This window comes from Mesoplodon densirostris, chromosome 7, assembly GCF_025265405.1.
Source record: "Mesoplodon densirostris isolate mMesDen1 chromosome 7, mMesDen1 primary haplotype, whole genome shotgun sequence".
Taxonomy (NCBI): Eukaryota; Metazoa; Chordata; class Mammalia; order Artiodactyla; family Ziphiidae; genus Mesoplodon; species Mesoplodon densirostris.
Genome location: NC_082667.1, coordinates 110663203 through 110681928, shown reverse-complemented (window position 1 = coordinate 110681928; position 18726 = coordinate 110663203). Strand labels below are relative to the sequence as shown.

The 18726-nt window shown below is 56.7% G+C and overlaps 1 protein-coding gene across 8 annotated transcripts in view; it reads right to left on the bottom strand.

The window, feature by feature from the left end:
• Positions 1-628: 628 nt before the first annotated feature.
• The window catches only part of CEP164 (centrosomal protein 164), a 72847-nt gene continuing 54749 nt past the window's right edge, over positions 629-18726 (bottom strand). For 5 of the 8 annotated variants that reach the window (XM_060103201.1, XM_060103200.1, XM_060103202.1 and 2 more), the window contains 19 exons: positions 17171-17383; positions 13283-13414; positions 12974-13190; positions 12024-12101; positions 11676-11807; positions 11192-11314; positions 9433-9576; positions 8910-8993; positions 8721-8789; positions 8200-8375; positions 7736-7862; positions 7307-7374; positions 6622-6829; positions 5510-5617; positions 4767-4881; positions 3951-4295; positions 3110-3176; positions 2249-2371; positions 629-2093 (listed from right to left, as the gene is read on the bottom strand). In XM_060103201.1, the coding sequence (XP_059959184.1) occupies positions 1997-2093; positions 2249-2371; positions 3110-3176; positions 3951-4295; positions 4767-4881; positions 5510-5617; positions 6622-6829; positions 7307-7374; positions 7736-7862; positions 8200-8375; positions 8721-8789; positions 8910-8993; positions 9433-9576; positions 11192-11314; positions 11676-11807; positions 12024-12101; positions 12974-13190; positions 13283-13414; positions 17171-17383 (2626 nt within the window). In that variant the 3' untranslated portion in view covers positions 629-1996. Of the gene's footprint in view, positions 2094-2248; positions 2372-3109; positions 3177-3950; positions 4296-4766; positions 4882-5509; positions 5618-6621; positions 6830-7306; positions 7375-7735; positions 7863-8199; positions 8376-8720; positions 8790-8909; positions 8994-9432; positions 9577-11191; positions 11315-11675; positions 11808-12023; positions 12102-12973; positions 13191-13282; positions 13415-17170; positions 17384-18726 lie in introns of those variants that run through there. The other 3 variants (XM_060103203.1, XM_060103204.1, XM_060103205.1) reach the window with 3 other exon arrangements.

Genomic DNA, 18726 nt, shown 5'->3' with positions numbered 1-18726 from the left:
CTCCTTCCCATCCTCAGAGCGGCTCGGACACTGGGACACAGAGGAGGCTGGGTTCCTTTGTATGTTTTGTCTTTAAGTCGGTTTTCTTTTGGGAGTCCATGAAACACAGCCTGATTCTCAGTTGGTTCTTCTAGCCATTTTGTTGCTATAAATCCAAGACTACGAAGGCAGTTCACACCACTGGGGCAGGAAAAACTCACCTAACTTTGCCAGCCTAGGACTTCAGGGGACTTACCTTTCATTTGTCTGCATGGGGAAGACGACGACGAATGGCCTTTGGGAAATGGCACAGTGAGTCTCGGGGCCGGTAGGTGGAGTCTGGAGGCTGGGGCACTTCCCCACCAGGATGGGAGCTCTCAGGGCACAGTGATGGGGTAGGAGGCTCTGTGCTTACAGGGAGCTCAGCTGCTTTCTCCAGGACCTCAGGCACTTAAAGATCTCTGAGGCTTGGTTTTCTCATCCATAAGAAATTGAGCTAAAACTATCTACATCACAGGTTTGTCGTGTGAGTAGATCCAATACCTAGGTGTTCTGTGAATATTAATTTCCCTCCCTGTATTTTTAAGTGGGAGGCAAAGTCCTTCAAAAAGGAGACACATTCACACAACTGCCTTGTAGCAACTGGACCTGCAGCGATTTAATTGATGTAAAAAAAACACAGGATTGTCACCAGAGTTGGTTGTAACGTATGAGCTATTCCCAAAGCACACAGAATGAACCAAATAACAAAATGGATGTTTTATGCCCTGGACTGATGCCGAAAAAGTGTCTGGGGGTAGACAAGCCAACTGGATCTTAGTTTCTTACCCCATGACAGAGGAACGAGGGTGGGATTGTGGAGAGTTGGTTTCTACGCACTGGAGATGCAAGGGCAACCCCACAGCTTTCAAGACAAGGAAAATGGGGGCATTGTGTTTAAACAATGGGCAGATGCTGAACATCCCCTGCATGTCCCCCGAGGAGCCCACTGATGGGAGGTGGGGCTGCAGGACGCTGTGCCAGAATGGCAGCAGCTCCCACTGGCACTTGATCCCTCCCTGCCAAGGCCAGGCCCCTCACCTCCTTCAGAACAAGTCTCCAAGCTCTGATGAGGGGTGGAAGGGGGATGGGGTGGGCGGTGGCACAGCTGGAAAAGACAGATGGAAATGACCCACGTGTAGACCCAAGGTGGTCCGGGAAGAGAAAGGCAAGGTGAGGACCAGAGCCATCCCGGACTTTTCCTATGGCTTGTTAGCTTCCTGATAGTTGGGTACTTGAGCCCTGAGAATCTAGCTGGGATGCTCTGGGGAAGGGGAAGGGAGTGCTCCTGAGGTCAGCCCCAGGGCCAGCAGAGGGAAGACAGGCAGCAAAACTTCTGGGCCCAGCCTCCAGCCACCTCCCGCAGGGCTCTGGGCCCAATACTGAGAGAGTCAAAAGGAGAGAGAACACTAAAGAAAGAAAGGGGACGTTAAAAAAAAAAAAAAAAAAAAAAAGTCTGATCTCTACATGGCTGAGGTATTAGAGAGATGGGGCCTGGTCCCAGGGTACAGACACGCCGGGGGGGCTTTGTTCTGGCGAATTAAGGACCACACACGTGACCCTGGGCGCGCCAAGCAGGCCCTGCAGGTCCGAGACCAACTCCGCTCCAAAGGAGTCCCCTGGCCTCGGAAGGAGGCAGCTCCTCCAGTGCCACCTTCTCATGAAGGTCCCCCTGTCCCCGCCGCGCCACGTCACGTCAGTGTTGCCAGTCCGCAGGAGCCACACAGGGCAGCCCGAGATGTGTTACATGGTCTCGGGAGGCGGCTTACTGTTTCTGGTCATACCATCCTTCCCCCACCCTGCCCCAACGCCACCGGTTCCCCGTGGTTCCTCTAGGTTCTGAGTGAGGCAAGCAGCAAAGAGGGGACGGGAGAACGCTTTATCATCATCAGAGGGAGTAAAGTTGCAGGCAGCAACTCGGACACTTGGTCTGGACGCAGGAGAGGCCAGGCTGCCTGCCGGCTCAGGGCTCAGGGCCTCAGTAGCGATACACCTTCAGTCTGTTGTTCTCATCCAGGCCCAGCCGCAGGAGGTCGGAACCAGCCGTTGGCTTGGGCACCGAGGAGAAGAGACATCTGGCCACAAGGTGAAGGAAAACTCTGCAGTCAGCTGCGCACACCTGGGGAAGGGTCACGGGCCCAACGGGGTCCTCCTTGCACCCCCAGGGCCCACATGCCTTGGCAGTTACAGCAAGAAGGGATCGGGCTTTGGAGAGCAGCTAAAAAGATACGACCTGGGGTCATTCTTGTAATGTTCCAGCCACTTGCGGTGAGTCTTGATCACGTCCTGGAAGTTGGTGCTGCCCACCTCGGGGACTTGGGAGGGGGGACGCTGCAGGAGGCGGAGCTGCTCACTGCGGGGAGGGCAGAGGAGGCAGGAGTGCCAGAGGAGGTGGGGAGTCTCTGGAGCAAGGCAAGAATGCCCCTCGGGGATGAGGAGCATCAGTTCCCCAAAGGGTGAATGAATGCTCCTGACGGCAAGGCCTGTTCCCGGCCAATCTCATCTGCAAAAGCTTCCCTCTCTATCGACTCAAATACCTTCCCAGCATCAGCTCCTAAGTTGGCCAAAGGGTGAGAGGGGTTGTACTTATGGTCGGGGGCCTGCAGGGATACATCAGGGGCTACATTCGGTAAGGAATAAGATGAACGGGAAACTAATGACAGGTTTCTATAATTGCCCATCTGTCTCCCCCTCTCACTCCAGATGTTGCTCAGCGGGCCTGAGGGAAGAAGGCAGCCGTGTGATGCAGACAGAGAGCTCAGGGCAAGAGATGAAGGCCACACTCCAGAGCTGGAAGGGGCAGGGTCCCACCAGGGGCCCATTTCTCCCCAAGGTGCCACAGGGCAGCTTCCTCACAGGGCTGGATCAGGTAAGGCCCACTGGGCCCCACTGGGACCTCATCGGTTGGGACTTTTCGCTGGCTGCGGAGGTGCACCGCAGACCCAGGCAGCTTTGTGGCCTGGGGACCTGCCTAACCACTCTGAGTGATGTGACAAGGAGTTCTGGTCCCCTCACAGGTCCCACCTGCCCAGGGAGCTGCAGCGAGCAACTGAATGGTGTGGCTCCACCCTGAGCCCACAGGGAGGCTTACCTGGCAGACACATACCCCAGCCTGTTTTCCAGGGGGGGAGGGCCACTGCTGAGGAACGGGATGCCAGCTGGAAAAGTGGGAGGAAAGCGTTCAGAAATGGGCAGCGGTTCATCTGAGCCAGTCCCCTCCTGCCTTCCCCGAGAAACTGCAAAGGCACTGCCCCCCAACAAAAAAAGGAAAAGCTTCTGTGGTTGGAGGTGAGAGACAGAGGAGGGCCAGGAATGGTCCTATTTATTTTATTTCTAAAACTGAAATTATTTTTAATTTGGGTCGGGATAAGGAGGCGAACATTTTCCTTCAAATAACTGTTTTTAAGGCTTTTCACATTCCTTAGCAGGGCTATGAGACCAGGAGAGGCCACAGACAGCCAAGGGGTCATGAACCCTGGAGTCACAGAGACATGGGGTCAAAATCCAGTCTGTTGCTCACTCCCTGGGTACCCTGGAGCATATTAACAATACTTAACCTCTGAGTCTCAGTTTCCCCATCTGTAAAATGGGAATAAGTATTATAACCACAGAGGATTAATATAAGGACTAAATGAAAAACCATACATAAACTGCCTGGCCATAATATATATAACACACAAGATGGCAGCGATCCTGACAGTGACAACCGTGACCTCCTAGGTTAGGCTGAGCTCTAGCATCCATCGTAAAGGCCCCATCCAGTGAACCGTCAAGGCACGTAGGGCCTCCAGCCACTGGGCGAGCAGCAAGGTCCTCTCAGGCACCCACCACGGAGACGATGGGCCATGCCAAAGTTGGGGGCGAAGGGTAGGCAGAGGAGGAAGGCAGGGAAGCCGAGCCCAGAACCACGCATGGCCTAGAGGGAGGCTTACTTGGAAAATACTTGCGCCACTTCTCCACCAGGAAGTCATCCACGGTCTGAGACACGGAGGAGGAGAGCCGGGGGCCCAGCACTGGGTCCCAGGCCCACTGGGTGGACGTGGGTGGAGCCGGGGATGAGGCTGAGACCCGGGCCAGGGAGGGGTAGGAGGGAGCGGGGGTGCTCCCGGAGGCCTGGGTGGGGAGCGGTGCGGGTGTGGAGGTGAAACGCGGCGGAGGCTGGGTGTTGAGGCTGCCTAGCACGCTGAGGACCCCGTTGAGCTGGCCGCTGATCCGCTGCAGGGAGCTGCTCAGGTAGTGGATCTTGTTGGGGAAAGTGGGACTCGGGGTCGGGCCGACTGAAAAGGAAGAGGCAGAGAGTGGGGCAGGACTCGGGCTCGGGGCCCTGGCACGGCCCAGGCCAAGCTGGCACTGTGCATCCTACTGGCCCACATCCCCACCCCTTCCCCATTCCTCCCAACAAAAGCCCCAGGGCTTGTGTGTTCCAGACAGGAAGCTGGGTGAGAGAAAGAGCATCCCCCGGGCGAGGGCCGCCACCCCTTTGTAGGCCACAGCTGCAGAGGGAGAAGAGCCTCCCTGGGGGGCGGGGGACGGCACCAGGCGGGACAGGCTAAGAGGGACCCCGTCTCACTGTGCGGACCCTGCACGGTCAGAAAGGCTTCCCCTGAGCCTCTGGGCCCTGTGCGCTGGGAAACCCAGAGGGCTCCCTCCTGCCCAAGCATCTGCTCCAGACACTGGCCCCCGGAGGCCCGCCACGCAGGGCTGCAGGGAGGGGCTGCACCTCCGTTCCCCATGGATACCCCACTCACTGTGAGGCAGGGGGCAGGATTCGGAACTGTCACTGCTCTCGTCTTCCAGGTCGCTGAGGTCAAAGGTCACCACCTTCTTGGTGGGGGGTCCTCTCAGAGTGTCTTCATCTGAAGCCTGGTGGGTGGAGCGGCAGTAAGGACTTGCCCTGTGCTTTCTGCCCACTCGTGATACCGGAGAACTTGGTGGGTAGGCTCTCTGGGCCCAAAGTTCTAGGAGAGGCATGTCATACAGGCTGCCTTACAGGTGAGGCTAAGAGAACTCAGCCACCGAAGACAGGGCAGTAGAGCCACCAGGACCAGGCAGACACCAACCCTTCCCCCCCAGTAAACACTCCCCATGGTGTCTCTCCACCTAAGCTTCCCTCCTGTTGTACCTACACCTCTGGCATCTGGGGGAAAGGCTACAAGGCTCCAGGGAAGGTAGGGAAACCTTCTAGGAGCCTCTATTCCTGACACCCAGGGCAAACTTCTCCTTGGGCACCAGGGCAGGGGCCAGTCCCCTCCCAAGAACCTTCAGCAAGAGGCTCCGGGTCTGCTCAGGACCACTCAGCACAGATATCCAAAGCCCCAGATGTGTTCAACAAATTCAAAGCTGAAGCCACTGCCGTTTTCACCAGCCCAGAAGCCCTAAGCCTACTGCCAATCCCGGGCCCTAGCAGCCCAGCTGTCCCGACACAGGACCAAAGAACCCAACCAAATCCCAGGAACAGAGGAGGGAGGCCACGGCGGCAATTGGGCTGCACCTCGTCCCAGAGAGAAGACTCCAGCTGATGCAGCTTCTCCTCCTTTTTCTTCAGCAGGTCATGGCCTTTCCGCATGGCTGACTTCATCTCATCCAGGTGTCTGGTCTCCTGCAGCCAGGAAGAAAGGGGAGGAGAAAGACGGTGACTAACCACACAGGCAGATGCCGGAGGCCCAGCTCTGCCGTTTGTAGGCTGGCTGATCTGGGTGATCTTGAACAAATTACTGAACTCTCAGTCTGGATGTTCATCTAAAAAACAGAAACACTAATTCGTGAGAATTAGAAGAGATAGAGTATGCTACGTGCCCTCCACCAGGCCCACTCCTAATAAATTCTCAAATGGTTACTGTTAACCAAATGGTTATTATGATCACTGCTCCAACTACCAACACTATCAGCAGCAGCAGCAGGAAGGATTCAGCAGAGCAATGACAGGGCCTGGGGGTAGCATGCAGAGGTCCCTGGGAAGGCTGCCCCTCTATCGGGACCAGCCTCTTGCCCTCTGCCGCCCCCCAGCCCGGCTTAGGGGCCACAGCTCACTCACCAGCTCTGAGCACCATCAGAATTCTAAGGGACCATGTACGATCGTCTGCCAAGACCCTCGAATGGCAGAGAGAGCTGTGAGCCCACTGATAATAACCACGAAGTCTCTGCCTTTCATTGCAAATTAGGGTCTCAGAGAAGGAAACCAGAGAAGTAACTCAAGCTTATGCCGAGTGCGCTCAAAAGATTTTCACTTATGAGTGAAGTCTTGAGTGTGATGGAATGGCCAAGCACTGTGGAACTTCTCTCATCTTCCCCTAGAAAAGGGGAATACCACTACTACCTTGCACGTCATCTATGGATATTGTGAGGCCCAAATGACTTCCTATTAGAGAAAGCATTGCACACACTGCACTGGCACGTAAATGTAAGGAAGCTTCCATCCTCGTGGAGATCGTATCCTGGATCTCCTGTCCGGTCTCCCTAGACTTGTCCAGTGACCCCAAGGCCCATGTGACCACTCTCGTGGAGTCCCCAGAATGATCAGCTGAGGGCGAGCCCAAAGGGAGTGCCGCCGGCTGCCCCAGGCCTCCCCCACATGTCTGGCAGGCCCTCCCCCGGGCTCCTGACCTCCTCCAGGTCCTTGCACATGTCCTCCAGGGCCTTGGTGCCTGGCGGGTCTTTGGCCGCCTCCTGAGCGCTGGCCAGCTCGTGGCACCAGTGCTGCTGGGCGGCCTTCAGAGCTGTCTGCCGCCTCCGCATGGAGCGCGTCTGCCGGACCAGGAACTGCTTGGCGCTGCAGAGAGCTACCCCCTCGGCAGAGAGGTAGTGCCGGGCGCTGCGGGGGGACAGGCCAGGGCAGGGGGTTGGAGGGGGAAACAAACCCTCTGAGAACCCCTGCTGTGGGTCACGACCACTTCCCCAGCAGATGCCCATCCTGAGCACAGACTGCGGTGCTGGGGCCGGGCAGAGTGCGGGGACGTCGCCACTAAATACCCACAGAGCGTGGGGCACGTGCTGGGCTGAGTCCTCCCACCCTGACTGTGAAAGGGAGGGCGCCTGAGGCCTCCAGAGATGGCCAGACACTCCCATCAGCCTGACCCACAAGCAGAGGTCAGCAGATGCCAGAGATCACCATGGGCACCTTCTTGGCTTGTCAGAGATGATTCCTCAGGCACCCAGGTCCCCTTCCCTGAACCGAGCCCCACTGGAGACCGCCGTCACGTTTCAGTCCACCCCGGCTCTGTGACGCAGGCACTCACTTACCCCTTCCTGGCATCCTCAATGCAAAATAAGACAGGTTATTGGAACTCACCTGTCCAAGGACACGTCGGTCTCCTCCTTGCTCTGGGAGAGGGAAAAGGATACCTCTTTAGTCTGGTTCTAGGACACACAGTAGAAAAGGCTCATTGAAGGTAACATCAGATACACTATAGGCTCCAAGGACCCCGAAGTCCCTCCTAGTGGCCCAGACACAGAAATGGTTCTGCCAGCTGCTGGACTATTCACTTACAGATATAATCTGACGGATGGAGAAGGGGACTAGGAATGATAAGAATAGGAGGCTAAGGTTCTATGCAGAACAGAGCCAGGACCCCTCCAGGAGCCCAGAACCTTCCTGGAGCCCCACGCCCCGGTGGCCCAGCCCCTCCCGGTGCACTCTTGGAGGCCCACCCCCTCCTGGTGTCTGAGGCCTTGCCCTAGCCCAGCCACCCTGACCCTCCCAAGGCACAGAAAAGCTCACCGTCCCAAGGGGTTTCCTCAGGTTCTCAATGTGGAGATCAGGCTCAAAACGTGGGGAAGCATTACCCTCCTCTACCGCCAGCTCTTTCAACGAGTCCTGCTTCCTCTGAGCTTTGGCCTCCAGGTCACTGTGGTGGGGGACGAGGGGGGGAGGTGGGGGGAGGCAGGGTCACATGACGAAGCAGGCCAGGCAGCACACTGTCAGGACTCCTGGGGGGAAGGGGGGAGAACCACCTCCATCCCTTCACTCCTGTCAAAGACCCTGGAGGCAGAGCTGGGGCGGGAACAGTAGAACCAGGGACCCCCGGCTACTCACAGCCCCGACTCCCTACAAAACGCAGCCCCTCCACCCGGCCCCACCTCTGCCTGTTAGCTGGGCCGTGAGCAGACAGGGCCCATGAGCAGCAGAGGTCAGAGGGCAGGCGAGAGGCAGTAGGGGTGGCTAAATGCAGGGGTACAGACCACCTGACACGCTTCTGCAGCCTCTGACTCTGGGTCTGCAGCAAATCCACCTGGGACTCCAGCTCCAATTTGCGGGCCTGAAGCTCCTCGAGGATTCTTCGGAGCTGCCGGTTTGACTCCAGCAGGTGGCTGTGCTCCTTCTTTGCCTCCTCCAGGTGCTGATGGGTGGCTGCGGCTTCCTAGGGGCAGGAGGAAAGAGAGACACACCCAGAGACATGGCGGGGGGGCGGGCGGGGCGGGGCAGGCAGGGAGCGGGCAGCACCAGACAACAGGGAAGAGCAATGGGGAGAGGATGGAACCAGGCCCACTGAAGGCCTGTGTCTGCCTTCAGCGGCAGTGTCCCCCACCAGGCCCACCCCCAGCGGCTCCTGAGCTGGTCCCACACGCTGGAGCTATTTGTGCAATAGCAGCCAACATAGTCTGGAACCCAACTCCGTGGACAGATCAGGTGAACAAAGGGGTGGGGGAAGGAAGGAAATGGAATAGGGGAGATAGAGGAGGGAGGACAGGAGCGGCCGACAAACCTCGCTCTCCAGCGCAAACTGCCTCTGCACATCGAGGAGCTGCTGCTTCTCCTTCCGGGCGGCCTCCTCCTGCAGGCGAAGGAAAGGACCGGCCATTTGGCCATCTCCGGGCCCCGGGTCCTCTCCTGGGGAAGCTGACTCCAAGGTCCAGGGTCCCCGAGAACCTGTCCTCCGCCCCCGCTCCCGCACCTGGACATCCAGCTGAGCCAATCTGGCCTTGACGTCCTTGGTTCTGGTTTCAAGCTCCACCTCTAAATCTTGGAGTTTCCTTTCCTGCACAGAAGTGTAGGTGGAGAGAAAGACGTGAGCGTAGCAAGAGCACAGGCACGCGCGGAGCGGCAGGAGGGGTTTGGGACCTACCACCCCATACCGCCCGCTCCAAGCTGGGCTGGCTTCCCCCACTTGCCCCCACAGCCTCCCAGCACAGCACCACCTCTCGTCTATTTCAGCGGGGGCAAGGAGAGGTGAAGGCACCAACCCCAAGGCCCTGGGGCTGCTGACCTCCACCTCTAGTCCTGGGGATGCTCTCTGGCCCAGAAGACAAAAGCGCAAGGATGCCCCAGCTTGCGCATGGCCAGCGAGAGACCCCCACCCCTGAAGCTGTCAGGCCCCGTCTGTTGCTGCTGCAGTGCCGGCCCCCAGCACTTTTCTACCCAGGGTGGAGGGGTCGGGCAGGGCGGGCCCCAAGCGACCGTCAGTCCAGGGCCCCCACCTGCTCCCGGGGCCGCCGCCGCAGGTCCTCGAGCTGCCGGTCCTTCTCCTGCCTCGCTGCCTCCAACTCCCGCTCGTGGGCCCTGCGCAGGCGCTCCAGCTCTCCCGTCAGGTGCCCCAGGAGTTCGGCCCGCTGCTTCCTCTCCTGCACGGACAGTGGGGCCGCCGGTGGGAAACCACAGCCGCCCCCCCACCCCTAAAACCACAGCCCACCCTGCAGCCTTGGGTCAGTGCCATCAGGGACCCCAACAGGCCTCTAAGGCCGGCTCTTGGAGAAAAGCAGGAGAGCACCGAGGATGGCGAGGTCCCGCCCCCAGAAAGCCTGCACCCCGGCTCTCTGCTGCTGAAACAACGCTGGTCAGACGTGCTGAGAAATCCCTGGGTGGAAGCCGGCCTCTCCCACCACCCCTGCACGTACAGCCTTCCTTCCTTAAGGGAAGAGAGACCGTTACTAAATTCTCACTCTTCCTCAGCAAGGGCAGAACTGGTTTGGGAAGGGAGTCAACTACATTTCACCACGACGGGCCCCTATTTCTGCCCTGGTGCAAAGAGTCTGGGATACCGGTTCCAGTTACTGGAGGAGTAGCCTAGAAACCCCGGGTAGAGGCCTGGCTCTGGGCTAAAGTCAGCCACCAGCCCTCCCCCTCGTCCACCCCCAACGTGAGCAAGCCGGCATGGGTCCACTTAAGTCACTGAACGTTCCCACCGAAGGCTGAAGTTGGGCAGATAATATCTAAATATTGGCTGGCTCTCGCCAGTCTATTTCCTGGTGTCCTGGAATTTCTATTAACCCTGGCGGCACGGTGTTGGGAGGTTAAACTTGAAGACTTTGTAGTCAGACAGTCTGGCTTGAATCCTAGCTCCTCTACTTACTAGCAAGGGTGGGCTTGGGAGAGTTGCTTACACTCCCCAAGCCTCAGTTCCCTCTTTTTAAAATGGAGATAATGATAGTATGAACCCCCTGAGAGTGCCGTGAGGACTAAATGAGGTAATATACAAAGAGGTTAGGACAGCGCCCGGCACGTCGTACAAGCTCAATACACGTTGGCTATTATTAATATGAGAGCAAAGTGCAGCCTGCTGATGGGGAGAAATCACTCCTCACCTAATGCTTTAGTAAAAAGGCAAAACACGATCTCACCATTGCAGGGTGCCAGGAAAGAAAGCTTCCCACCATCCCTGACCACAGGTGGTCCCCTTCCCAGGCCCTCTGGCCCGCTGGGAATGACCCCGGTGTGTGTGTATGTGGTGTGTGTGTGGTGTGTGTGGTGTGTGTGGTGTGTGTGTGTGTGTGTGTGTGTGTGCGCGCGTGCACATGCATGTGCCAGGGAACGTGGTGAAGTCACCTCGGGGTGTGTGTGTGGTGTGTGTGGGTGTGTGTATGTGTGTGTGGTGTGTGTGTATGTGTGTGAGACCCCCAGTCTGTGTGTGGGGGTGTGTGTGTGTGGGGTGTGTGTGTGTGTGTGACCCTGGAGTGTGTTGTGTGTGTCTGTGTGTGTGTGGTGTGTGGGGGTGTGTGTGGGGGGGGGGTGTGCACACGTGCACGCACATGCACGTGCCAAGGAACGTGGTGAAGTCACCTCGGGGTGTGGTGTGTGTGTGTGTGCGCACACGTGCACGCACATGCACGTGCCAGGGAACGTGGTGAAGTCACCTCGGGGTGTGTGGGTGTGTGTGGGTGTGAGACCCCGGTGTGTGTGTGTGTGTGTGCGCGCACGCATGCACGCACATGCACGTGCCAGGGAACGTGGTGAGGTCACCTCGGCTTCATACTGCTCCCTGGCCTCAGCCACCACTCGCTGATGCTCCTCCTTCATCTTGTCCATCTTCCTCTCGTGTTCCCTCTCCACCTCCTGGCGCTTCTCTCTCAGGAGGCCACTGAGCTGCAGGGCAGGCAGCAGGGATGTGACATGCAGGACTGAGGCTGGAGCAGCACCCGGGGACTGAAGCACTTGAAGGGACTCATACACACATGTGACACAACCTCCCCAACGTCCCCACGTGCACACGTCAGGTGACATACACATGGCCACACCCAGCACGCCCTCCTCCTCACATATAGGGCATGGGGGTGGAGAAGCACTTGGCCTCCGGGGAACTAAGGCATAAAAACGGACCCTGAAGTCCTGACCCCAGCTGAGCTGTCCAAAGCAAAGCAGAGGACCCCTGGGCCAGGATGGCTCGGCCGGCCGTCAGAGTGTCCACGACAGGTACACAGAGTCAAAGGAGCAGACCAGCACTGACCTCTTGCTCATACTCAAGAACGTGGTAAACTTTCTGATGAGCTCTCTGCTCTGCCCGCCCAAGGCTCTCCTGCAGCTGGGCCTCCTCTTTCTGATGAGCTTCCTCCATCTTCTTCTGGAGGCTGGAGACCACCTGAGGAGGCACCCGCACAGGGCAGCGTGACCCGCAGAGAGCACTGCAGAGTGGCCGCGGGGGACTCGCTTCCCAGGGTCCCAGCACCCATCCCCTGGGGTCTGCAGGAGAGGGAGACTCCCTCCGTAGGGGACGGGGTGCGGGGGAAGGGGTCCCGCGGCTCACACCCCAGGATGCCCAGGGTCTGCCCCGCCGGCCAGGGCCACCGCCCCTCACCTCCCTGTGCTTGGCCTCCAGCGAGGAAGAGAGCCGCTCCAGCTCCGCCCTGTGCTCCCTCTCCAGCGCTGCCACCGCCTGGGGCAGAACAGAGGGCCTGTGAGGACACAGGGCAGGCTGGCCGAGCTCCGACCTGAGACGAGGAAGAGCCAGAAGACCACCCCCAATGCCTCTCGAGCTAAGCACTCAAGGGGAACCGCAGGCACATCTTTGTTCCTCCGAAATAACTGTCCCTCAAGTCTGCACCTCGCAAACAAACAGGGACATGAAGGCCAGAGTGGAGGGGCCTTTCAGTAAGGCTCGGCCACGGCTTCCATTCCCCTGCCTCTAGGCCACCGGTACATAGGCAACACTCCTGCCTGTGCATAAGCGCCAGGCAGGGAGGCCTGCACATCTCAGCACCACCTCCCAGAGCACGTGCAGTACAATGACGTCCCCACACCCCCATGCCTCGCAACAGGCTCCCCGGGCCTGAGAGCTGAAACTCCACCCATCACCAAAAGAAAACAAAAGTCCCACGTGGCCTATTACCTACTTCAGCCTCTTACCTAGAGACAGACCCACTGGACTGGAGGGACAGGGAGTAAGGACAAAGGAGAAAAAAATCCTCTGAACAGGCTAGCCTCTCACACTGAGGCCGGGGAGGAAAGGAGAGAAACGCGAGGTCCTCACAGCTGCCCCTCAGGGACAAGGACAAGGACAGGGCCCCTTTGTCTCAAGAGCTCTGGTCTGGTTTAAGTTCTTTCAGTCATGAAATCTTCCCAAATCCAAAGGCCAGGTCCACACGGGCCCAGACAGCCGGCCCAACGTCTCGTTGTCCATCCACACAGACACCCGCTCTCCACCTGGCTCCCCACCCTGCGCCCCAAGGCTGGCGCTTCCTCTTTCTCAGCGCTCAGTCCCTCCCCAGGCAGCCCAGGATCACACGGGACGGGGAGGGGGCCGCTCACGTCTTTCCTCTCCCCTTCCAGCTGCTCCCTCAGCTGCTGCAAGGCCCTCTCCTTCTCCGCGTTCAGGGAGGCCTGCTCTCTCTTCTCCGAAGCCTCCATGTCTTCCCTGAGACGCTCCAGCGTCTGCCTGTTTCTCTCTTCCAAGCTGGCCCTCTCAGCCTTCTGTAGAGACTCCAGCTGTTCTCGCAGCCTCTGCAGGGAAGCCTCGTGCTCGGCCCTGGGCAGACAAGCGGGTGAGGATGGGCCTGGGCACTGGGGGAGGCGGGGGTGGACCTCCAGGGGGCCGGGCAGCCCACAGCCCGCACTCACCTGATTTGGTCCTCATCCGATTCCACGCTGCACTGCACCTGGGCGCAGAGCCGGGACAGCCTCTGGCCTTCCTTCTCTGTCACCAGGCTCTCCTCTTCCTCGGTGGCTCTCTGCAGCTGCTCCGTCAGGGAACTGTGAAGCAAAGCAAAGGCAAGTTTGTTGGCGGGACCACAAGGCCTTCCCTCTTTTAGGCATAACCCCTGGCTCTCGACCTCCAAAAGCCCGTAGGCTGCCTGAGAAGCTTCCTAAGTCTTTTTTTTTTTTTTTTAAATTCATTATTTATTTTTGGCTGCCTTGGGTCTTCGTTGCTGCACGCAGGCTTTCTCTAGTTGCGGCGAGTGGGGGCTACTCTTCGTTGCGGTGCGCGGGCTTCTCATTGCGGTGGCTTCTCTTGTTGCAGAGCACGGGCTCTAGACATGCAGGCTTCAGTAGTTGTGGCACGTGGGCTCAGTAGTTGTGGCACACGGGCTTAGTCGCTACATGACATGTGGGATCTTCCTGGACCGGGGCTCAAACCTGTGTCCCCTGCACTGGCAGGCGGATTCTTAACCACTGCACCACCAGGGAGGTCTGAAGCTTCCTAAGCCTTAAAGACGAGTCTAACCTCAGCCTCTGGGTCCTGCTGCCGCCCTCTAATACCTCCCCGGGTTAGAGGGGCTATGAACCACCTGCTCTTTGCCGCCGGAAGCAGATTGCAGGCTCCTTGATCCCAGCACAGCATTTCTGCCAAAGGCTCCCCTCGGCCTCCAGGTTCACCTCGGTGGCGTTCACTCAAGGGGGGATCCAGTCTGACTCCAGCCCAGCTCTGGCCACAGCAGATGAGCCACCCCCTCTAAACCCCACTACACTCTTCCCTGCCTCTTGGCCTTTGTTCATGCTGGTTCCCCCGTCTAGAATCCCCTTTCCTACCTGACGAACCCATGTTCCTTGTCCAACACCCAGCTCCCTCCTCTCAGAGAAGTCTTTCCAAGTTCATCAGTTACCTTTCTGCTCCCAACACACTTTATATGAGGACCTTTCTTATCCATGCCCTCGGTGCCACGCATCACACTGCACAATAATTAATTAATCTTTTGTATGTGTGTTTTCCTTACAAGCCTGGAAGCTTCTCCAGAGAAAGAGTCTTGTCTTAAAACCTGTTTTATCCTAAGTGCCAAACACAGTAACAGATACGAAGTAGGTACTCAATGCATGTTTGTTGAATTTGAACAGTATCACCCAGGCCTAAACTACAAGCAAGCTTTGATTATCTATGAGGGGTATCTTACTTGCAGACTAACGATAGTAACCATCTCATCCCAAGCAGACAACCCTCCTGCGGCCCCCAAGTGACCAGGGGCTGTGTGCTGTGCATGATTCAGAAGACAATTTCTTTGAAAAGCTTCTGGAGTGAATTCCAAAGCCAGAAAAGATTTAAGTTCATCTCCTATTTTAAGTTATCAGCACCATTGCTCTCTTCCATGATGACAGAAAATTTGAGTGAAATAAAAATCCTTCCTTCTAGATTCCCCAGAAACCCTTTCTCTTCATTCCATGGCCAAATGTTACATGTAGCACTGCAGAATGGCAGAGCTGGAAGGGTCTTTAGAGGTTAAGTCCTGCATTTTACAACTCTCTCTCTTCATCTTACAACTAAACTCTATCTCCTTGTTTTGCAACGAAAGAAACTGAGAGTTAGCCTGTCTGCCTTCCTGCCTGCTTTCTCATTCGAGAAATATTTGCTACAAGGTCAGCTGGGGTTTCCAGAAATTTCTACCAAGTGGCAGTTTCCCAGCAGAGAGGAGGCCCCACCCCTCAGAAAGGCTCACACGTAAACAGAAACAGGGTTCTTGTGATAAACTACTTTGAAGACAGCCAGGCAAGGCACTGCCCACAGAGAAACCACTTAGTCAAGACCGCTGACACTGTACTGATTTCGACTGAAAATATTTACAATCAAGAGCCACCATTTATTGAGCAGCTACTGTGTTTCAGGCCCTGAGTTGGACACTTTTGGCAGGCTGGTTTTCACCACGACTTAAGAGGTCTCTGGGAGGCCCCCTCTGCAGTTGGGGGGTTTGGGGAGGGACAAAAGGCACAGTCAGCCCAGCTGAGGGTGACCGGGAAGAGAGAGGAGCCTGGTAGGTGGGCAGGGAGACACCACGGGGATTTCCTCCCCGGCACTGTCTCTCAAGGTAAGCTGAGTTGCACCCTGTTTGGGTGGACCCCCGCCCCAAGTTTCAGTTGGCTGGAAGAGGAGGATGCTGTGGGAAGATCTGTTCTCTGGGATGCACTCTGGCTGGGGATCCAGGAGGGGTGACATAAGGATAGACCCAGGGTCAGTAGATCCTGTGTTGGGCTAATGAGAGAGACTGTCCCCAACCCTCTGGGTAGTTGGGTGTTGGTTTCGTTAGTTTCTCTAAATTAAGCATAAATATTTTTATAAGTCTTTGCTACATATGATAGAAAAATAGCAAGTCTCTAGCACTTTCGGATGTTCTGTCCAAGAGGACAAGATTTAGCCTGTAGTTTAATTGCCAAGTAAGTGAAATATATTAACATCTTTTTGTAGCACCTTTCCCATCCTGGGACTGTGACAGAGGTTGCTTATTACCCTCTCAATATCCATTCTCCCATTTTTCTTTACTAAGAGAACCCTGATTTTTTTCTATCAGGTACAGAGGACCAGCTGAAGGACTACATTTCCCAGTTACCCTTTGCAACCAGGGGTAGCCAGCCAGATATAAGTGGAAATTATTGGGTAAAGTTTCCAGGAAAACTCCTTTAAAGAATAAGCAGAAGTTATTGGGTAAAGTTTCCAGGAAAGCGCCTTCAAAGGGACTGAATGAGCTAGAAGGTGCCCCTAATCTTCCTGCCTGGAGCACAGGTACGATGGCTGGAGATCCAGCAGCTATACTGGACTGTAAAGAGACCTTGAGAGTAAAACCCAGCACTAAAGATGGCAGAGAGATGAAAGGAGACCAGGGACCTGGTGACTCTGTGGAGCCGTCATGCCAGCCCTGAACTGCCTTTTCCTAAATAGAACTCCAGCATACATACACACAATCCTGTACACGCAGGCCCAGCCCAGGCTTCCATGTCACATTTGTCTAGGGCCTCGCAGACAGCTACTCAAAGAGTAGGAACCCACATAGAAACTTCTGGGTCCGAGAGCACCTCACACCATATCACGTGGCCCCTCCCTATCTCACTGGGTTCCAACAGGGCCCTGACTCCCAAGAGAGAGGACGATGTAGTTGTTCTCCGGAGACAAACCACCTGGGTTAATCCTGGCTCTGCTGCTTACGAGCCTCCATACCTGGGACAAGCTACTTAACCTTTCTGTGCCTCAGTTTCTTTGTCTGTATTATAGATGCTACAAAACAGAGTTGAGGACGACACCTCATAAGGGCCATTCCGAGGACTGAACAAATTAATAGACATAAAGTATATGGATCAGGGGCTTCCCTGGTGGCGCAGTGGTTGAGAGTCTGCCTGCCGATGCAGGGGACGCGGGTTCGTGCCCCGGTCCGGGAGGATCCCGCATGCCGCGGAGCGAGCGGCTGGGCCCATGAGCCATGGCCGCTAAGCCTGCGCGTCCAGAGCCTGTGCTCCGCAATGGGAGAGGCCACGACAGTGAGAGGCCCGTGTACCGCAAAAAAAAAAAAAAAAAAAAGTATATGGATCGGTGTAATCTCTCAAAAAATGTTAGCTACCCTTATTATGATCACGCCTCCCAAGTCCTCCCGAAAAAGAGGAAAGGCACGAGCCCTGGCCAGGGAGCCCACCCCTCCACATGGGCCACTGAGGAGCAGTCCTGGAGGGGCCCCGGGCATCCCCGTGGCTGCCAGGGCGGGAGGAGGGTGTCCCCGCACAGCCAGGGCGGCTGGGCTGGGGGCGGGGCAGGACCTGAGCACCGCCTTCTCTTTCTGCCGGTGAAGCTGCAGGGTCTCCGCCTCCTCCTCCTGCCACAGCTTCTCCTGCAGCCGCTGCATCTTCTCTTGCTTGGACTCCAGGAGCCACCTCTGCCCTCGCTCGAGTTCTTGGGCCACCACCTCCTCCGAGGCCTTCAGTGCAGCCTCTGAGAGCTGCTCTGGGGGAGCCGCAGGCTCTGTAGATTGCCTGCCAAGGGTGGAAGCAGCATTTCACTGGGTTTACTATCCACCCACCTTTCGGCACTAGGATTTATACGGATACAGAACAGCACATACGGAACCCTAACAGAGGGCCCAGGGTCAGGACTCGTAAGTGCAAATCAGGTACCCAAGGGTGGGCAGCAAGGCTACCCTCTCGAAGACACAGGCAGCATTTGTTCTATAGGACAAGCCCCACGGTGGCTGCCAAAGGCCCCCAGAGCCTGGGGATGTGAGGGTGGCCCGTAGGAGGCTCTCAGGGCACCTGGTAGGTTGTGGCCTGAGTGAACAGCCAAGCTGTGGCTCAAGGGCTGGCGGCAGCAGAAAGAGAGCGAAGCTCTGTCCCTCGTGGATTCCTCCCCAGAGTGGCTCACGGCCCTGTTTCCGACTCCCTACCAGGGCTCTCCCTGCTACTTGAGGCTCTAGGCCGGCAGTTTGGGAAGTCCCCAGAGGCTGCTCTGTGACTCTCAAACTGAACAGAGGCCAGTGTGTATGAGCCAGCGGGAGAAGCAGCAGCATGTCTCCTCGCTGCTAGAACTCCTAGCCCTGAGACCTAGAATAGTCCATGGAGGCCCAGGAGTGGGAAACCGTCCTCCCCACTCTGCCAAGGGAGCCGGGCAGGAGACCCTTCCCTAAGCCAAAGACAGTAGCAAGAGCACAACCAGAATGCCAGGCTCTATATCTCCCCAATGATGCCACAGCTTCATCTGCTTAGAGTGAAGTCACTGTTTGGAAACGTGTAAAAGAAATTCTAACCTGGATGCCTAAGGCGGGTGGTAAGATAAGGAACACTGGTATCGGTTAAAGAGATGTCTATAATGAAGGCTGTTATGTTGCTTGTATCCTGGTTCTTAAAGGAAATCCCCAAAGAGAAACCCCAAGAACGTTTTAAGCAATGAAAGCATAAGTGGGATAAAGTGTTTTGCCTCCCAGAGTGGCTTTCCTAAAGGCCAGGACATGCTGGCATTCCCAGGTCCCTAAATCTTACATCAGAAATTGGTCTGGCCACCCAACCACCATCTTCTCCCGTGGCGCTCCAGCTGTGGCAGGCCTGGCGCGGTGGCCCAGTGGACCCCAACAGCATATGGGCGTGGTCCAAATCAAGGACAAGAGGGGCCAGAGTCCAAGAGGGGAGCCAGTCCCCCGTCCACCGCTGGGGATGTAAAACCCCCTCCTCACTCAGCTCCCACAGTGAAGCAGACAGAAGGCAGCAGGCTGGATCAGATTAGAACAGCAGAAGTAAACAAGGGCTCTGGAATTCCATTTCAGCCCCTTGAGGCCAGAGAGAGAAGGAAGACACAAAAGGCTACTGATATCTCTGAAATATCATTA